The sequence below is a fragment of the Solea solea genome, chromosome 17 (genome assembly GCF_958295425.1).
Source record: "Solea solea chromosome 17, fSolSol10.1, whole genome shotgun sequence".
Classification (NCBI taxonomy): Eukaryota; Metazoa; Chordata; class Actinopteri; order Pleuronectiformes; family Soleidae; genus Solea; species Solea solea.
The window spans coordinates 18,297,019-18,314,558 of NC_081150.1; the positions used below are offsets into that span (position 1 = coordinate 18,297,019).

General features: G+C 37.5%; 1 protein-coding gene across 1 annotated transcript in view; it reads left to right on the plus strand.

Moving 5' to 3' along the window:
* LOC131443931 (exostosin-1) overlaps nucleotides 1-17,540 on the plus strand; it is a 184,771-nt gene that overhangs the window by 139,544 nt on the left and 27,687 nt on the right. The window contains exons 4-7 of the mRNA XM_058614020.1: nucleotides 1,210-1,303; nucleotides 4,358-4,465; nucleotides 11,203-11,322; nucleotides 15,301-15,433. Of these exons, the coding sequence (XP_058470003.1) occupies nucleotides 1,210-1,303; nucleotides 4,358-4,465; nucleotides 11,203-11,322; nucleotides 15,301-15,433 (455 nt within the window). The remainder of the gene's footprint in view (nucleotides 1-1,209; nucleotides 1,304-4,357; nucleotides 4,466-11,202; nucleotides 11,323-15,300; nucleotides 15,434-17,540) is intronic.

Genomic DNA, 17,540 nt, shown 5'->3' on the forward strand with positions numbered 1-17,540 from the left:
AAATCAGAACTGGGGAATACGTAAAAGTGGTGCAAAATGGCTCAGTAGCGCCACCCAAGGTGAAACCCTGTAGGACAAAGCCGAAACTAAGTTGCACCACATTATACAAAACTTGGTGGGAACATGTCACAGCCCAAGACGAGCAAAAAAGTCTATGGGGACCATGGCCTTAACTCGACAGTAAGTCGGCCATTTTGAATCTGGCATCCATTCTGATGATTTGCACGTAGGCATAAATGACCAAAATTGTGTGCTAATCATACCAACAGAAAAAAAAAAAAACTTGTACTAAACAAGTCATAGATGAAAAGTTATCAAAAGGTCTTGCAGATACAAAAGGGTGTAGCTACGGCAACCATCAGGATTTTGGCGGGGGAAGAGGAAGTGCCCTGTAACTTTGCCGTACATTGACCAAATTGCTTGACACTTTATTACCAGATTTTATATATGTTCTGTAACTTCTGCAAAACCCAAGCTAATTACAAGCTGCAGGTACTGCTCTTCTTTTAGCTGCTGCTGCTGTCATGTTAGCATCATCCTCACCCTGCCCTGCAGGTGTTACTCTCACTCTCACTAAAAGAATGTGTCAATTATAATGTTAGTATACGCTTTTAAAACCCTCTCAGCGTACACTGTGTTCTCAGTTTTTCCCCAACAAAGCTGTGTGAAACCTTCTCTGAAGGTAAACCTGTGTGAGGGATTCTCTCCTCACATCAGTTGAAACGTGTTAAAGGGCACCGATGTTTGATTACATAAAAGCTGTGGACTATTCATTATTTATCCACCGTGTTTCTTCTTGATGCGCGGGAGTGAAGCACTCTGCCCTCAGTAGACAACCACGTTTAATGAAAGAGGTGACTTCCTTGAGAGCGTCTTTGCTCTTTGCCTTTAAGGAGTTTAAGCTGATTTTAACGATGTATGGAAACCGAGGAGGGGAATAATAAAGTTTCAAGATATTGCAGATTCAGGGTTTGATGGTCGTTTTTCACTTCGACCCTTAAGTTTAATTATTGTCACCTCTCTATTTTTGTCTCTCTCCTCCTGTCTGTCTCTGAATTTGTTTTATTGTCAGTATGTTTCAGAGTGACTCTTCTCTTGTAGCCATTAAAATAAGTCTGAAAAGGGTTTTCTTGTTCTTCTTTGTGACTTCTTTTTTACTCACTTAGGTATTCTTCTATTATAATTCTATTTTTGTGTGTTTCTCTGCAGGTTTGACTATCAGGAGCTGCTCCATAACTCCAGTTTCTGTCTGGTTCCTCGAGGACGACGTCTGGGTTCCTTTCGCTTCCTGGAGGCCTTGCAGGTGCAGTAGCTCTTCAGCTTTCTGCTTGTATGGAAAACATCATATATGTATGTATATTGCTTATGTCGTGCTCCATCTCAATCTAATTTCACTATACGTAAAACGTGTAAAGTATATGTGAGGAAGATGAGAGAGCAAACAATCTTATATGGAATAAATCTGCCTCCTGTGAAAAGTCTGTAGGTGACTTTGGGCTCAACCCATTTACACCACTGTATATTAACGTTGGTGATACTGGTCTAACTTCAAGAGCTCAATATTTTCGCAGGTGGTACTTGGTGTAAAAAGTTTGAGAACTGCTGCTTTAGAGTGAAGGTATTGTCAGTAGCTGGATGTCGATTCAGTCACATGTCAGTTGAGCACAGGTGAAACTCATGAGACACAGGTGAATCACATCAGGGTGGGGCAGACAATCACAAAGAGGGGAAAACAGAGCCGGACCCAGGAAGTACCATTTAATTAAATACACACACCACTGTAAGAAGAAGTACAAAATAAAACAGGAAACTAACAAGACACAAGGAAAACCAGAGGAGACCAGAAACAAAGCACAGGAAATGAAACAAAGGTCAAAGTTCAGGGTCATGTTAGATCCACTACTATGCTCAGTCTTATCAGACAGCCTGTGGAAGTCCAGCTGGGAACTACAAGGAATCAAACTGCTCCTCTTACCAGCAGCTGATCTTATTACTATTGACAATCTGTCATTTTAGCACAACCGGAAAAAACTACGTTTTTTTTCTGCGGACTCACCACAGGGAGGAGAGAAGTTGATGTGCGTCTTCAGACCACAGATGTGTTCGGCTTTCATTAGCACCTCGTTTCCATGTGTCTCTCTGTTGTTTTGACACAGAGTGTCTCGCTCGGCCCCGTGTCTGCCTCTGGCTGTTGTTTTCCCTTCCTCTTGTTTGCACTGCTTAGAAGTTAATAATTACTTGATTTGAAATACTTCCACCATCTGGACTCACCTACAACATTTGCTAGTATTAACACATGGTATTTATGTCTCCACCGATACTTTTATGCATATTTTTGGTTAAGTTTAAATGTTGAATGAAACTGATTTCACCATGGTTTTTAACTTGTACTGCACCCACCAATTTTCATTATTGATTAATTTAATTAATTAACTCGGCTTGTAACTGGAGGGTTGCTGGTTCGAGTACCCAAACCCAATTGCTCATTGTTAATTGGAAACTCTAAATTGACCCCAGCCAAGGGGGGCCCAAAGCCTGAATAAATGGAGGGTTGCGTCAGGAAGAGCATCTAGCTTAAAAAATAATCTCTGCCAAATATAGTTAAATTTGTTTTTAGTAGTAGTAGTTTTAGCAAATTAAATGTCAGAAAATCTGTCTGTGTTCCCAAATCTCCAAAAAATGACAAATATCCTCAAATGTATTGTTTTATCTACAAATTAAATGCTGAAATCAGATAAGAGGATTAGGGTGGCAAAAATCCCAAAATACCTGGCAATTAATTGGTTTACTTACCATTCATTGTTGCATTCCTAATACAGTATATATACTATATATAGATGTAAGTTATTTTCCAATTTTGCCAAGTATGAAATTGCCAAGTTTGAGCTAAGAAATGCCATAAAAATATCAGGTTTGCAAATCTGTAGTTTCGATTAAAAGACATTATTAGCTTCACCAATCTGTTGCCTTGTTGTCAAATAATGACATTTTAATAGTAGTAAACAAGTAGAGGTGGTGGTGACATGTGGGAAGCTATGTCTTAGATGTGATGCACAAAGAACAAATCACTTGAAGTTAAACCCGTTTGTTTGACGTGAAAGAAAGAATCGGTTCGTCATGCAAACGTAAAGTAATCATGAAATGTGAGGTGCGGGAGGAGAAAGAAACAAAGAGGATGTGCGTGAAAAACAGGGAAGAAAAGATAAAGTCATCTCACAAAGGCAGACTAATCAAAGCAGTGAGAATTCGCTTCGACAGGTCACTGATCGTGGACTCGGCATTTTTGGAATCTCCTTTAATCTCTCAGCTTCACCTGCTTGAGACTCCAGTCAAACTTGAACTTTAAATGAAAATACCAGACGTATTGAAATCCCCCTCCCCCTCCCCACACACACTCGTCCATCACTGCTCAGCTGATGACAAAGATTATGTTATTAATGTGAAACCATAACCGGTTTGACATCCTGTAGTCAAACTCAGATCTTGGTGCTAAAGAAAAGTATAATAATATTGCAGTAAAATAAAAATAATTAACTTTTACAGGGCCGTGTACAAACACACGCATGGTTTATATTCACATTTTAATGCACACAGTGAATTAACTGAAGGTTTCTCACCAGCCGTGGGTGCTTTATGAATCACTAATAATAAGTTTATATATATATATATATATATATATATATATATATAAATATACATATATATATATATATATATATATATACAAATATCTGCCAAATCAAATGTGTGGATGTACACTCAGGTCATCCAATAGCCAAGAGGATAGGAATTGGGCATGTAACTGGAGGGTCGCTTGTTTAATTTCCAGGATGGGTCAAGAGTTGGGGCCTTGGGCATGGGACCCAATTTTGGAATCCTCAAATACATTTCTATAAAACAACCAGCTTTAGTTATTTCCAACGTCCACAAATTTAACAAGAAGCTAAGCTAAGAAACCAGAAGCTTAGAAAATACACTGAAAACGTATGAAGTGAATGAAACCTTCCAGATAACCGTGTTTCCCCTTTAAACCGTTTAACGGCGCAGTGAAGTGCACAATCATCTCATATCCATTAATCAAGTCGAACACTTTAAAGAGCGCCATCATAAAACGAGTTTAAATTTACACACTGGGCTCCTTCAGGGAAATGATACCATCTCCTGATGTTTGAAATCATATTAAAGACACCTCAAAATATTGATGCCTGCCGCTATCTGTAATCAGTGTTTTTCCCTCAAGATTTTGTAAATGTTTAACGCTTGCTTTGTATCTTTTGTACCACAAATGTCTACAATGTCGTCAAATTCTGCCAAAAAGGAAGAACCGCTCATCATTTTCCTTGTTTTGCACATACAGGCGGCCTGTATACCAGTTATTCTGAGTAATGGTTGGGAGCTCCCATTCTCTGAAGTGATCAACTGGAGGAAAGCTGCCATCATCGGGGACGAGAGACTGCTGTTGCAGGTAAAAACGGACTGAATGAAAAATAATAGCGACATGATCATAGCAGCTCTAAAAAAACAGTCAATATGACAATAAAACCCCTCCCTCGCAGCCTGTTTTAACTAGCCGGAAGCTACCAAGTGCTCCCTTAGACACGTCATGAAGACTTAACAATGACCCATTTCCACCACGTGAATTGTTTGTGTGTGGTACGTCCCACCGTTATTTTTATGTCATTGTCAAACATCAAGAAAGGGACCAAAATAACCAATCTGTACCCTCCCAGTTTTTTTTGCACCCTTCCACTGTTGTACCAAGCACAAGGACCCAGCTCAACACTCACTCTCTGTAGTCCAGTCCATCGATTTGTCCAGAAAGAATCGTCATGTTTATGTGTGAAAATCGCAGTTTGTTGGATTTCCTCCAGTTTTGCCTCTTGTTTACCGTGTTGTGTTACTTTTCTTTGCTGAATTTATTGGTGAGTTACACTTTGTCACACTGTTATAACGCAGCTTTGTGAGTAGCTACTTATTCTACGTATCAATTAATTGACAATACTTAATTATTACACAGTTAAGTCTGAAATTTGACTTACTCACTATAACAAAAACAAGACAGAAGTGTTACGGTAGACAAAAAACGTAATCATCACAGCGCACTTGATTTGCGATTAAGCTACACATTTAATTTTAGGATTAGCTGATGCACAAGAGAGTTTTTCACTCTGATTCTATGAAATCGACGATGGGCGATGATTAGTATCGGAGATGATGTTAATAGCTAGCCCTAGCTAGCCCTAGCTAACCCCTGGAGCTAGCTAGCTAGCTCCAGGGGTTACCCTATAATCAACAGATTTTTAATTGATAATATCATGAAGTGTTATTGTACTGCAAGAAGTGAAAAACAGAAGGGAATTTGTTTGCTTGGCCCCAAAAGATCTTTTCCAACCCACAGTTCAACCCACTGAAGACAACAAACCTTCCTCATACTCTGCAGCACAAAAAAAACCATCAAAATAAAAATGTCATTTCAGCAGAGGCATACATCAGTGTCCAGGTGCTGAAATGTCAACATCCTCTCAATTATAATTGTCGTCTCTGGTGCCAAATCCGCCCCAGGGCAATTACAAACACAGATCTGTGGCTCTAAATCAAGGATGGCTATTAATTACACTGCAGCAAAGCTTCACATTTGTGAGAACTAGTGACATCTAAAGGTGAGAGGGAAGACTGCAACTAACAGAGGACTCCTCCACTCACTGTGGCGTTTCCAAAGGTATCAGTGAACTAAATGGTCATTTCCGCCACTGAACACAAAATGATTGGTTTGTTCAGGCTGCCATAAAAAACATGACTGACTCTTTGCCTAAAGTACATAAAAGGCTTATTTGAATGCTATGAAAACCAAAAAGCATTGATTATACACTAACTATGCACGTGTAATAACTTGTAGCTCAACTTGTTTGAATGTATTTTAAAAGTCTGGGTTAAGACGGACTAACACAATGATTAATAATTGTTAACATACTGAGTGATGCATCTCAAACTCACATCTTGAATGTTTGCTGTTTTCTTGTTTGTTTGTTGTTGTTTTTTTTTACCAAAGTAACTCCTTAGTTTGACCAAAAATAAGCAAACAATTATTATTTTATTTCTATTTAAATTTTTCAAGGAAAAAAAAACTCCATTAAAAAATGATGAACTGTCAGCATGAATCTCATCAGCTGAGAAGGGATTTAATTACAGTATTGTGGCTGTTATTTTGGTTTTATTCTGACATGACAGCTGTGGTATTCAGAGTCACTTACACCTCCAGCAAGAAGTGTTTTTATCTGAGACAGACTGTTCTAAAAATTAAATTGCCTTCTGTTCCCTTTAATTACAGCAGCGGGCAGAGTGTGTGATATTTACATTCTCTAATCACTCGCTATATTACCATGCATGCACCTGCATGACCTATGCCACCACCTGGACTATAGCAGCGCACAGGGATGTGTGTGTGTGTGTGTGTGTTTGTCTGGTTGTGTATGTGTATGTGTTACCTCTTTAGCTCCTTTGGAACAAACACCATCATAGTCATCATGGAGACCAAAAACTGGTCCTAATGAGGCAGGACCTCATTTTTGAGGAACTGGTTAAGTTTAATTTTGAATTTGAATTGTGTTGAAGGTTAAAGCTACCAATTTAGGACCTTTTTGTGCATAAACGCTAATCTTGTGAGGACCAGTAGTCCTCAAATTTCAAATGTAATTGTTAAGACACTGTTTTATCGTGCAGTAAAGTGTAAATAACTGCCAGATATTAACAGTTATTCTGGAAAAATGGGCAAAAGCACTTAGTCACAGGACATTTTCTGGCCCTTTTCTGGTTAAAGTAAGCAAAAACAAAAGTTGTGACAGACATTTTGAGGCTTAGGTGTTGTAGAGTTAGGGATATGGCCTTCCTTCACTCAGCACCTGGCAATAATGAGAATCACACTAAAACTCTTGGTTAAAGCTTTTGTCACTTGACATAATGTTGACATGTCAGCACCAACCAACCGCCCATCTGAAAGCGCGTTAATTCTGTGTGTGAAGCGATTATAATGCAACATAAAGCAATTAAAACACAACCTCATGGTGTGTTGTAACACACTCACACTGACCTGCAACTGAACTCAGTGTTAACTGAACTCAGATATTCCTTCCCTCCAATGTTGGATTGTTTCATCTCCTTCCTGAGTAGCACTTGTAGTGAGTGTATCAGCAAATAACATGGAGGCAAGTGAAGAAAGCGAGGACACTGAATCAGAGAAGTGAATAGAATTCAAATTGTGTTGTTTTCTCTCCTGTGGTTTCCCCAAAATGCTTCTGTAACTGTGCTTCTTTTTGTCATACATTACAGATGCCAGTGTACAATAAATGGAGCACAAATATTTTAGCTCTGAAATAAAAGAAGAAGATAGAAGAAAATCTGCATCAAAATTAATGATTACTAAACAACTCAAGACTATTTAATCAGTAAAAATGCTAAATAAAACATAATAATTATTTGTGTATAGTGTAATTAGTGTATACGTACAGAAAATAAATCAGAGCCAATTTTTGACATGTTGGTTTTCAGTTGCATTGGCTAATTAATATAGTTAGCTGATTATTACTTAATTATTAAATGAAAACAGATCATGTAGAAGAAACCTGATACATTTTCCATTTGAAACAATGTGAACTTTTCAATAGTGTTGACAAAAATAACTATTTAATATGTTATTACTTGTTATTTGGCTCCAGGAAGAAGAGTACATTTATTTATTTTGTTTTAACTTTTATATTTCATGGGATGGTGGGGAAGGGGGGACATAAGGAATCTGCCTCAGTGTAGACAAATAATGCTTAACCTCTACGTCGGAGTTTGTACAGTTTTGCCACTAGGGGCACTATTATAAAAAACAAGTTATAAATGTATAAACGTTTTTTTTTAACGTCATTGTTACAAAAACAGTAAAAAGGCATAGCTTTTTCCCAGATATACTGTAATACATATACTGTGAAAATGAATAACTAGGTTAAATTACTTGCATTTGCCAAAAAAAATAAATAAAAATACAATATAATATTAATTAACGTTGATAAGGGTATAAATGTGATTTCTTTGACAACATATTTGAACTTTTGTTTATCTTTTCTTTATATCAGTGGCCTGTGCTATAACAGTAACAACGTCAGTTGCCATTGGTAACAGCGGTGGATGGCAGCAATCATGTCCTCCCCCCTCAGAACATTCTGAAATTGTGGTTTTTGTTTCCTGCTGTGCTGAGATGGAAAGCATCCGTGATGAGTTTCTGGAGAGAAAAGTGTCACCTAAACACATCAAGAAGACATAAAATAAACATTAAACTACCCAGAAAACCAGGAGTCTGTTATTTGATCGAAATGACAGCAGACGTCTATGAGGCAAGACAAGGGAGGCAGTTTCATATTGATAGCACATTTCCACCCAATGTGCTTTATATATAAAAAAAAAACAATATAACAGTTAGTAACTGGAAACATTAAAACACACAATTTGAACAAAACTCAACTGTAATAAAAAATCAAACAGTATAGTCTAGAAAAATAGAAAGAGAGAAAGAAAGAAAACAAAAACGTTAGACTGAAATAGAGGATAGAATAAGATAGAATAGAATTTTATTTGAGTAGGGACGATACAATTTAACATTGTTCCAATACAAACAATGCAACTGACATGCTGTACAGAGAGTAATTTAAAAATTATTAAAAGAATGTAGAGAGCAGCAAATAATTAAAATTTCACTCAAAATTGAAAAAACTGAATTGTAAACCAGGATTTTGACATTTATTAAAAAGAAGAATGTGACTTTTTTAGAATTCTGAATTTCTTCTGGGTCCAATCCTGTACCTCACACCAGCATATGAAAATAGAAATGTTATTAAGTTGAGATTTAAAACATTCAAATGTAGTCCTGATTTAAGGGGCTTGTTCCAACTGTGTGTTGCATAACAACTACATTTTACAATTATTTTTATCATTATTGGTGTCTCTGTAGGTTTGATTATTGGGAGTTGCTTTACAACTCCAGTTTCTGCCTGGTTTGGTTTGGTTTGAACTCTGGATTGGACTATCCGACCTGAGTCAATCAATCTCAGAGGCCTTTCATATTCTTTGAATGTGACATTAATGTAACGCCCAGTTATTATAAAACATAACAACAACAAGAGAATGTTTCTTCTTGGTAAATAGTCTTTGGTCTCAGAAACACAGTCACACGGGAGACTTGACGTTCGACACAACACCGGAGCGCTGACGCCTGCTGAGAACCTTGAATCTCATTACATTCAATTACATCACTGAGAACTGCAATACCTGACTGTTTAATATGTAGAGTTTCTATTCCGCCCCATGGAGAGAGAGACACACACACACACACAGCCCCTGCTGAGAAACATAAACACTATTAGAGTCAATGGAGGGGAGGAGAATTGAGCTGATTTGATTGGTGTTGTTTATATTCCACCTCAGAGAGCTGAGCCATTAAAGTCCGCTCCGCTGTTGACGGATCCCACTGACGTCAGCTGCAACACAGTGGGCCGACTCTTTGTTATCACACTCCGCGAGACTTTATCTCGTTCAATTAAGTTGACGAATGTGCAAAAAATTGACGCTTAGAAATAATATTTCAAACACAGCCGCGGTTTAAACAGCTGTGGTTTTTTTGCTTCATATCTATTTGTTACCCATTGGTTTATAGCAGGAACTGCATATTTTTAGTGTTCACCTTTTATTCCCAAAGGATTTTTATGAACCATCTGGTGTGTATTTTTCAGATAGTGGTCAGATGTGTAATAAACTGTAAGCTTGAGTAAACAGTTTGGGGATGCAGCTGCATCCGGTGCCAGAAAGTGAAGCCAGGACAGAAGTGAAATATGGATTCTCAAGTTTCTCAAAGTAAATAAAACCTTTAAAACATTTTTTCCAGGTGTAAACCAGTGTATATCTAGTAATGTTATTTGCCGACCCAAGTGTAAATCTTCACAGTAAAGAAAATGGGGGCATTTTGCCTGGTCTTCACATTCTGTCAAGGGTTAACTAAACCTCTAATCCACTTTTTTCAGGTGTAAACCAGCGTATATGTGTATCTAGTTAAAGTTATTTGCTGATCCACGTGCAAGTCTTCACAGTTTAGATGTGGGGACATTTTGCAAAGTGGGGACTTTTGTCTGGTCTTCACTTTCTGTCATGTCTTAAAGTGTAATTAAACCATTAAACCACTATGTTCAGGTGTAAACCAGTGTAGGCTTACATATAAGAATGGAAATAATACATGTGATGAAAAAATGTGCATCTTTTCTGCCCTCTCTGGTGAAACACCAGCTACTACAGCCACAATCTTGCCACTGGCTTTCTGAGTCCGCTCTTGCATCACCCTCTTGTCCCCAAACCCCTCCCCCTTTTATAAACACCGCAACTGTCACATCAGTAATTCCCTGAATTTGATGTAAAATGTATTTGTATATGTTTAGTATGCGTGTACTAAAGGTCTCTCCAAAATTCTCTTCCAACAGTCATTTCAGTATCTCACCCTCTCACTGATGTTTCAGAGAACTGGGGTTTGTTCCTTAACCTTAATATTTCGTTCAACATTTCTTTCACGGTTAATTCCTTAACCTAAAGTTGAAAAGCTGCCGTCTCACTTTACTCGAGCAGCTGTTATGCTCCTGCATTCCCGCCATCATGTTTAACATAAAACGCATCACTCTTTGTCTCCACAGACACACAAAAACACTGCAATGGTGACAAACACGTACATAGGTTTATTTTTGAGAAGTTTTCACTCTACAGCTTAAAGTAACGTTCAAAAATCTGATAGTGCTGTGCCAGTCACATAAAACATTTTTGGAGCCACCGCTCCGAGGCGTTCATAAATTTGAACCTGGCATAATCGCCCTCTCTTGTACGCACTTAATGGTATCTGAGGTGTGAAAAGAATATTAAATGATGGACAGCAGCTGCTTTAGTTACTGCTCAGTCCCGGGAATAAGCTCGCTGATGGACAGAAGAGAGGATGTGGGGGTTGATGAGTCTTGAGGGATGAAAGAATTCCCTTCTTTTTTTTGACGTCCACAGAATGACTTACGCCTCCTTCACCTGTCTTTCTTACTTCACACACACACACACACACATGCTTCTCATCTTCCTTGTTTAAAATCTAACTTAATCTATTTGAGTGTCCTTCTTGTCCTCTTGCTTTTCTTCCTCCAGGTTCCTTCCATTACTCGGTCTGTGGGCCGTGACAGGATCCTGGCTCTCCGCCAGCAGACCCAGTTCCTCTGGGACGCCTACTTTTCCTCTGTAGCCAAAATCGTATCAACTACTCTGGAGGTGAGAATATATATACAGTATATATAAAGAAATAAATAAATCCTAATAGGATTTTTGGATTCAGTTTTGTCAGGGGAGCTTCATTTAATCGACCTGACAGCTATATGTCTTGTTCTTTACTGTACGCTGCCGCTGGCGAGGCCTCACCTTCCAAAGCTAAACTTTCAAAAGAGATCGTGTTCTAAGTGTCTGTCATATATTAATGACCTTTTTGAGTCTAATTTGTGTTTTCAAGCATGCCCTTGAAGACATTTTATAAGATTTAAGTAATAGTGGCTCAGTAAAAGACTGAAAAGACTGGAGCCATGTCTTGAAAATGGGCTTTACACAGAAAAGTTCTGCCACTTTATTTAAAATGACTAAACATGAGAAAATGAGATAAGAAAAAGAATATAAAGAAGAGCATGTTTCTACTGAGAGACTGCAGTACCACAGGTACAGAAAGAGGGAGACAGAGAGCAGGACGGGAGCTAAACCAGCTCTGTGTTTGTGTACACTGTCATTTAATAATTCCCAGTATTTGGGAGTTATTTATCTCCTCCAAAGTGAGTCCTGACATTGTTTCCCTTCTTGATTTTTACAAGATTGCTTTTTTGAAAAAAAAAAAAAAAAGTTTAAGACTTTTTTTTTTGTTCAAATTAAGCTGCCAGCCAGCGTGTAAATTACAATTATACTCACATCATATTTAAACTTCACGAGACATCACTTTGAGCCCCTTAAAAGGTTGGATGATCTGAAGCTGCCGTGAGTCATTAATGCTTCAACTTCAAATAAAAAGTGCGTTTTTTATTAGATTTGATTGAAATCAGTTAAAAACGTCATAACAATGGGGACGTTATAGTTGTTGAGGTTTTCACTCAAGGGCAGTACAAGACAACATTTACTTTTACGAGGTTGATGCATTTTAATATTGTTTTTGAATTGTAAAAATAACTGCAAGATAACAATCCATGTTTTGCATGGTCAATTTAACAATGTCTTTTCAGCTGCAAATATAGCAGAAGACTAAATTAGATTTTCCCTAAATTAAGAAATTGTACAATTGAACGAAAGCAGACGTGTGTTTTATTTATTTTAATATTGTTTCTCACAAAGCTTTGCAAAATTATGAAAACAATTATTATTTTCAAGGCAGAATCAGGTCAATCAGTTCAGGCAACACAGACCAAAAACATTCCATTTTCTTTTATGTTGAAAGTACACGCTTTTCAATTAAGATGTTTATTTGAAGCTGTGAGCAATTACTCTCAAACCTCAAGCTGCAACTAATTAATTATTGAAGAAATTAATCAAGATATAATGAAAATAAGAGTTATTTGCAGCCGTGTGCCAAAAAATCTTTAATAAATTTGCTGCTGTTTTTCCATTTGTTTTTAATTTACTTATTTGAGCTATTAATCTACACACCAGTTACAATGCATCTCTCTTAGAGCTATGAAGTCACCTTTAACTTGCAACCAGGCAACTGAACCACACCAGCTGTCAATTACACTCACATATGCTGTATTTATCGCAGATTAAGTAGATTATTAATTTAAGAAAATATTTACTGATGCTCTAGTGAGAAGTAAAAGATAATTTTCTCATAGACTTCCATTCAAACTGAATTTATTTTGGAACCAGTGGAGTCGCCCCCTTGTGGCAATTCTGTATAATCTAGTGCCGGGATCAGACTCCACAATACTTTCGCCTTTCACTGACGGTCACCACGTCAAAATCTCACACAAGGGCAAAGACGATCTGGCACTGAAGGAGGGGAAGACAGAGACTAAATACTCTGTGTCAATGAGAAACAGGTGCAACACATTAGGGCGGGGCTAGTAATCACGCAGGAGGCAAACTTGACAGGAAGTGGATCTGAAATGATTGAAGACATGAGTACCAAAATAAAACAGGAACCAATGAATGAATAGAAAAACAAATACAATAACTTAAAGGACAGAACGGGACATGACACAAGGTTATTATAGTTAATGGAAACTAAGGAAATAACAAAAACTAAAATTGAAAAAACATTTTTGTTAACTGAAATTAAAAAAACAATAACTAACTGAAACTGAATTGTGTGTTTATAAAGCTAACTAAATTTGTAGTGAAAAGTTGTTTTTTCATTCATAATAAAAAAAATTCAGTTTCTTTTGGTAATGCTACAGAAGTTAATCATAGCATTTGTTATGTTGTTAATAGATTTGTCTCATGAGGGTTATTTATTATCATTTATGTAATGTTCATGTGTGTCTTTAGTCTGTTGGCTATTTGATTTTTACCTGAACCTCAGCAGTATTATGCACATTTTGGACTTCAGGCTAATTTTCTTCTAGACTGTTATATTTGATTCAGGGCTGGGTTTTTTTGCTGGGTTTTTATGACACAATACTTATCATGACCTTTGACTCTACAACTAATAAAAACTAAGCATTTAGAAAAAAGTAAAAACTAATATAAACTTGTAAACTAGTTTGAAAACCTAATTAAAATGAAGCCATTTTAAAAACAACAAGTTAAAACTAAATAAAAACTAAAACTAATGAAAAATCCAAAACTAGTATAACCTTGGTCAACATCCAGGATCACTTGGTAGGAGATGTCAGACGAGACCTCTCGTCGGAGTGTCACGGGGCGTCCCGGACGCCAAATCTCTGCTCTTGTATTATGTTACACGACACGTCCGTTCATCACTCCCGACTAGATAATCGGTTCAACACTGCAAATGTGTTGGTCTCGACCAAATTCCTTGAAAACCGGCTGGAATTTGTGAAGTCTGATCCCGGGCATTACCCTTTGATTGACTTCACATAGGAAACTGTTAAGATTTTTTTTATACCGGCTATGGTTTGAATGTGTTATACACTAAAGCTAAAGCACCGCACGTCCGTTAACAGAGGCGATTTACCAGACTAATCTACAAACACTCACTGTTATAGTTTGTTTTATTTTTATTTCTGATAATCACAAAGCAGACCCCGGTGACTCCGCCATACGCCCGGTGCTAGCAGGATATGAAATTAGACAGCTGTGCACCGTCGGCCAGATGTGCTAAAAAACCCAGAGCCAGCACGCCACCGGGCTAAACGGGTGAAATGAGGCGTTGGTGATAACTGTAGTGTCCCACATACTGCACGTGTGACAGTTGGTGTCAGGAGATGTGTTTGTGCTAGTATGTGTGTGTGTGTGTGTGTGTGTGTATTTTAATAGTTGGCTATGAAATGCCAAGTCAATACTCCACCAACAATTACCAGTGTTGGACTCATATGGAAAGAAATTAGAAAGTGTGTTATTTCACGCTTTGTTTTCACTGTATGCGTTTATTGTTTTCAAAGAAAAAGTTGGAAACGCCTCAGTTTATCTAAATTTTTCTTAACTTCACAATAAATCTCATACTGTGTTGTCACCGTTGTCGCACAGTGTGGCGATCATTTGATGTATTGCTTTGGGGGTAACAGACCTTTATTTGTATTTAAAAGCTACACACTACAGCTTTAAAGTAGATGAAGTAGATAGACATTTTAAATTCAAGACATTTTAAATTCAAGACTGGAAAAACAGTCTGATATGCACTTCATTCGAAGAGTGAAGAGCATTTCAGTGTGACTCTTTAATCTTTACAATGTCAGTGACAAGCCTTTGAGATCTGAGTATTCACACATTTGTGCATACAGTATGTGCTGACTTGATAGAAATGTGCTTAATAGCATAAAAAGCAAGTGTAATAAAGACATCACACCTTTTAGAAAGACTGCTATATATATATATATATATATATATATATATATATATATATATATATATATATATATATATATATATATATATATATATATATATATATATATTTGTTTATTTTTTTTATTTTTTTTTCTGAGGAAAAGACTTGTACCAACATGGCATTTGTAAAAATATTCACATTAGAAAAGCCTTTTCAAAATATTGGGAAATGTGTGTTTACTTTCTTACGTTTTCTTTCCGTCTTTTGTCCAGATCATCCAGGACCGCGTGGTCTCCCATGTGACGCGAAACCACTTGTTGTGGAACTCCCTGCCTGGTGGTCTCTATGCACTGCCCCAGTACTCGACTGATCCTGCCCAGTTCCCTTTTTACTACGGCATACTGGGTAAGTCGTGGCCGTTTTTCTTCTCCTCTCTGATTCATTTTCATATTGGGGACTACTGCAAACAATTCCACTTTTTAAATTCTTCTCCTTGTCATTATTTCACATCAAACTTCAAAACATTGAACTCAATTAGGACATTATTTCTCGTATTTTTATAATTGGAATGTTTCATAAGGTCTAGATCATTCAACACACATTTTGTTTTTACCTACTGAAAAGAATTGACAGTGTCTATAAAGAAAAATACACTTTCAGCTCCTTGCATACTTCATGAGACTTTTCATTCCTTCTCTTCTAATAATTTACCTCAATTCAGCTCTTTCATGTCCTTCACATATTTTTTCCCCCCCAAAGTTGCAGTTAAAATTCATAGAATTTTTTAACCTATTCCAGAATTTTACATTGGTGTGTGGAAGGTTCACAGGAAGGTTGGATGACATCACAGCCTAGAATGCAGAGAGGTTGTTCAACTCTTTACAACCATTTCTCATTGCTCTCCGCTTACACAAATGTCACTCTTCATACATGATTTTCTACCAGGAAATAGTTTCATACAATGTAACTTCCAAACCACAAGGACTTACAGCATATGAACTGCAATTTTTGCTTTACAATGAATGGTTCAGTGCATCAATTGTGTGTATTTTTAATAGATCTGCTCTGTATGCCAGGAAGTGCCAACACTATGACAATGATTCAGATCAGCTGATTGGACTGCACACATGCTTAAACACACACAAATGTGTTTTTATATCTTAGTGAGAACACACCATAGATATAAAACATTCACTAGACCCTTACTCTAACCTTAACCATCACAATTCAGTGTCTAACCCTTAAGTTAACTCTAACCCTAATCCTAAAACAGGTATTAACCCTGAAAAAGCCCTTTAAAGTTGTGGAGCCCAGACAAAAGTACACACACAACTGAATGAGCACATGAACATTCATACCATCCATGAGAAACTGTATTTGATCATTTCTATTTCCTGCCTGTGCTTATTGACACATTTAAGTCATATGTATGGTCTTTGATTCTTCAGTCTATCATATTATATCCAGTGAATGCGACTCGAATCGGACTGAGTTTATTCATTGCTTTTGCCAGAGAGCTGATCAGAACATGATGTCTACTGCCTTCATTTTTATGTTAATGTGACACTGGTGAACATAAAGCTGCAGGCACAGAGTCAAGGGAGAGAGGCCTGGCATGTGTGTGTGTGTGTGTGTGTGTGTAGATGTGCATACTGACCAGAGTGATTCCCAGTAGATTGAGGCTGTAACTCACATCAGTGTTTGTCCTTCTCTGCGGGAACGTGGACACGGGACAGGAAATACTCAAGAGGTAGAAGGAAAAGACGGAGGAGTTTGTTCTGTGCCACTGCAGTAAATCTCTATTTCAGCCACTGCCATCACCTCCAATGCTGGGATAACTTGTTGTCAGTGGTGTGTATATACGACGGTCTCACTCTGCTACCGCCCCGTAACTTTTGATGGCTAAGCAGTTGCAGCTTCTGCCTGGTAGTTTGAAGGAAGTTTAACTGACTACTCACAGACACTTTGGCCTCAGGAGCTGTAAGAACAACCTGACTTCAGTTTAGTTTAGATCATATTTGACTTTATTGATCCCACACTGAGGGAATCCACTTGTTACAGCTGCAGAAGAGTCAGAGGTCGACAAGTGACAAAACAAAAATGGAATAAATAATACAAATTGCAGTCACAGATGTCCAATTGTCTCGTGATTATCTCAATCCCTCAGCATCATTAGTGATAGTTTTGTTTTTATGTATAATAACATGTGTTCACTTTCCAGTTTATTCCTTGTATTTAGTGTGCAGTCACTCCTTTGCTGACTTTATTGCTGCTGTTAAACACTTTAATTCTGGCTGATGAAGCCACAATTTATGTGTTTAATTTAAAAATAAAAAATATTTTTTAAATTGATGAGATAACCATACCATTAGTCCAGGATTCTGTGGAGTAAGACCATCTCATTTGGCGAGCAGCCGTAAAAAAACCCTGGCTGATTTGAAACGGCTCGCCGCGTCGCTCTCCATGGTGCTGAAACGCTCTGCATGTTTATCTCTCCTACTCACATCTGTGA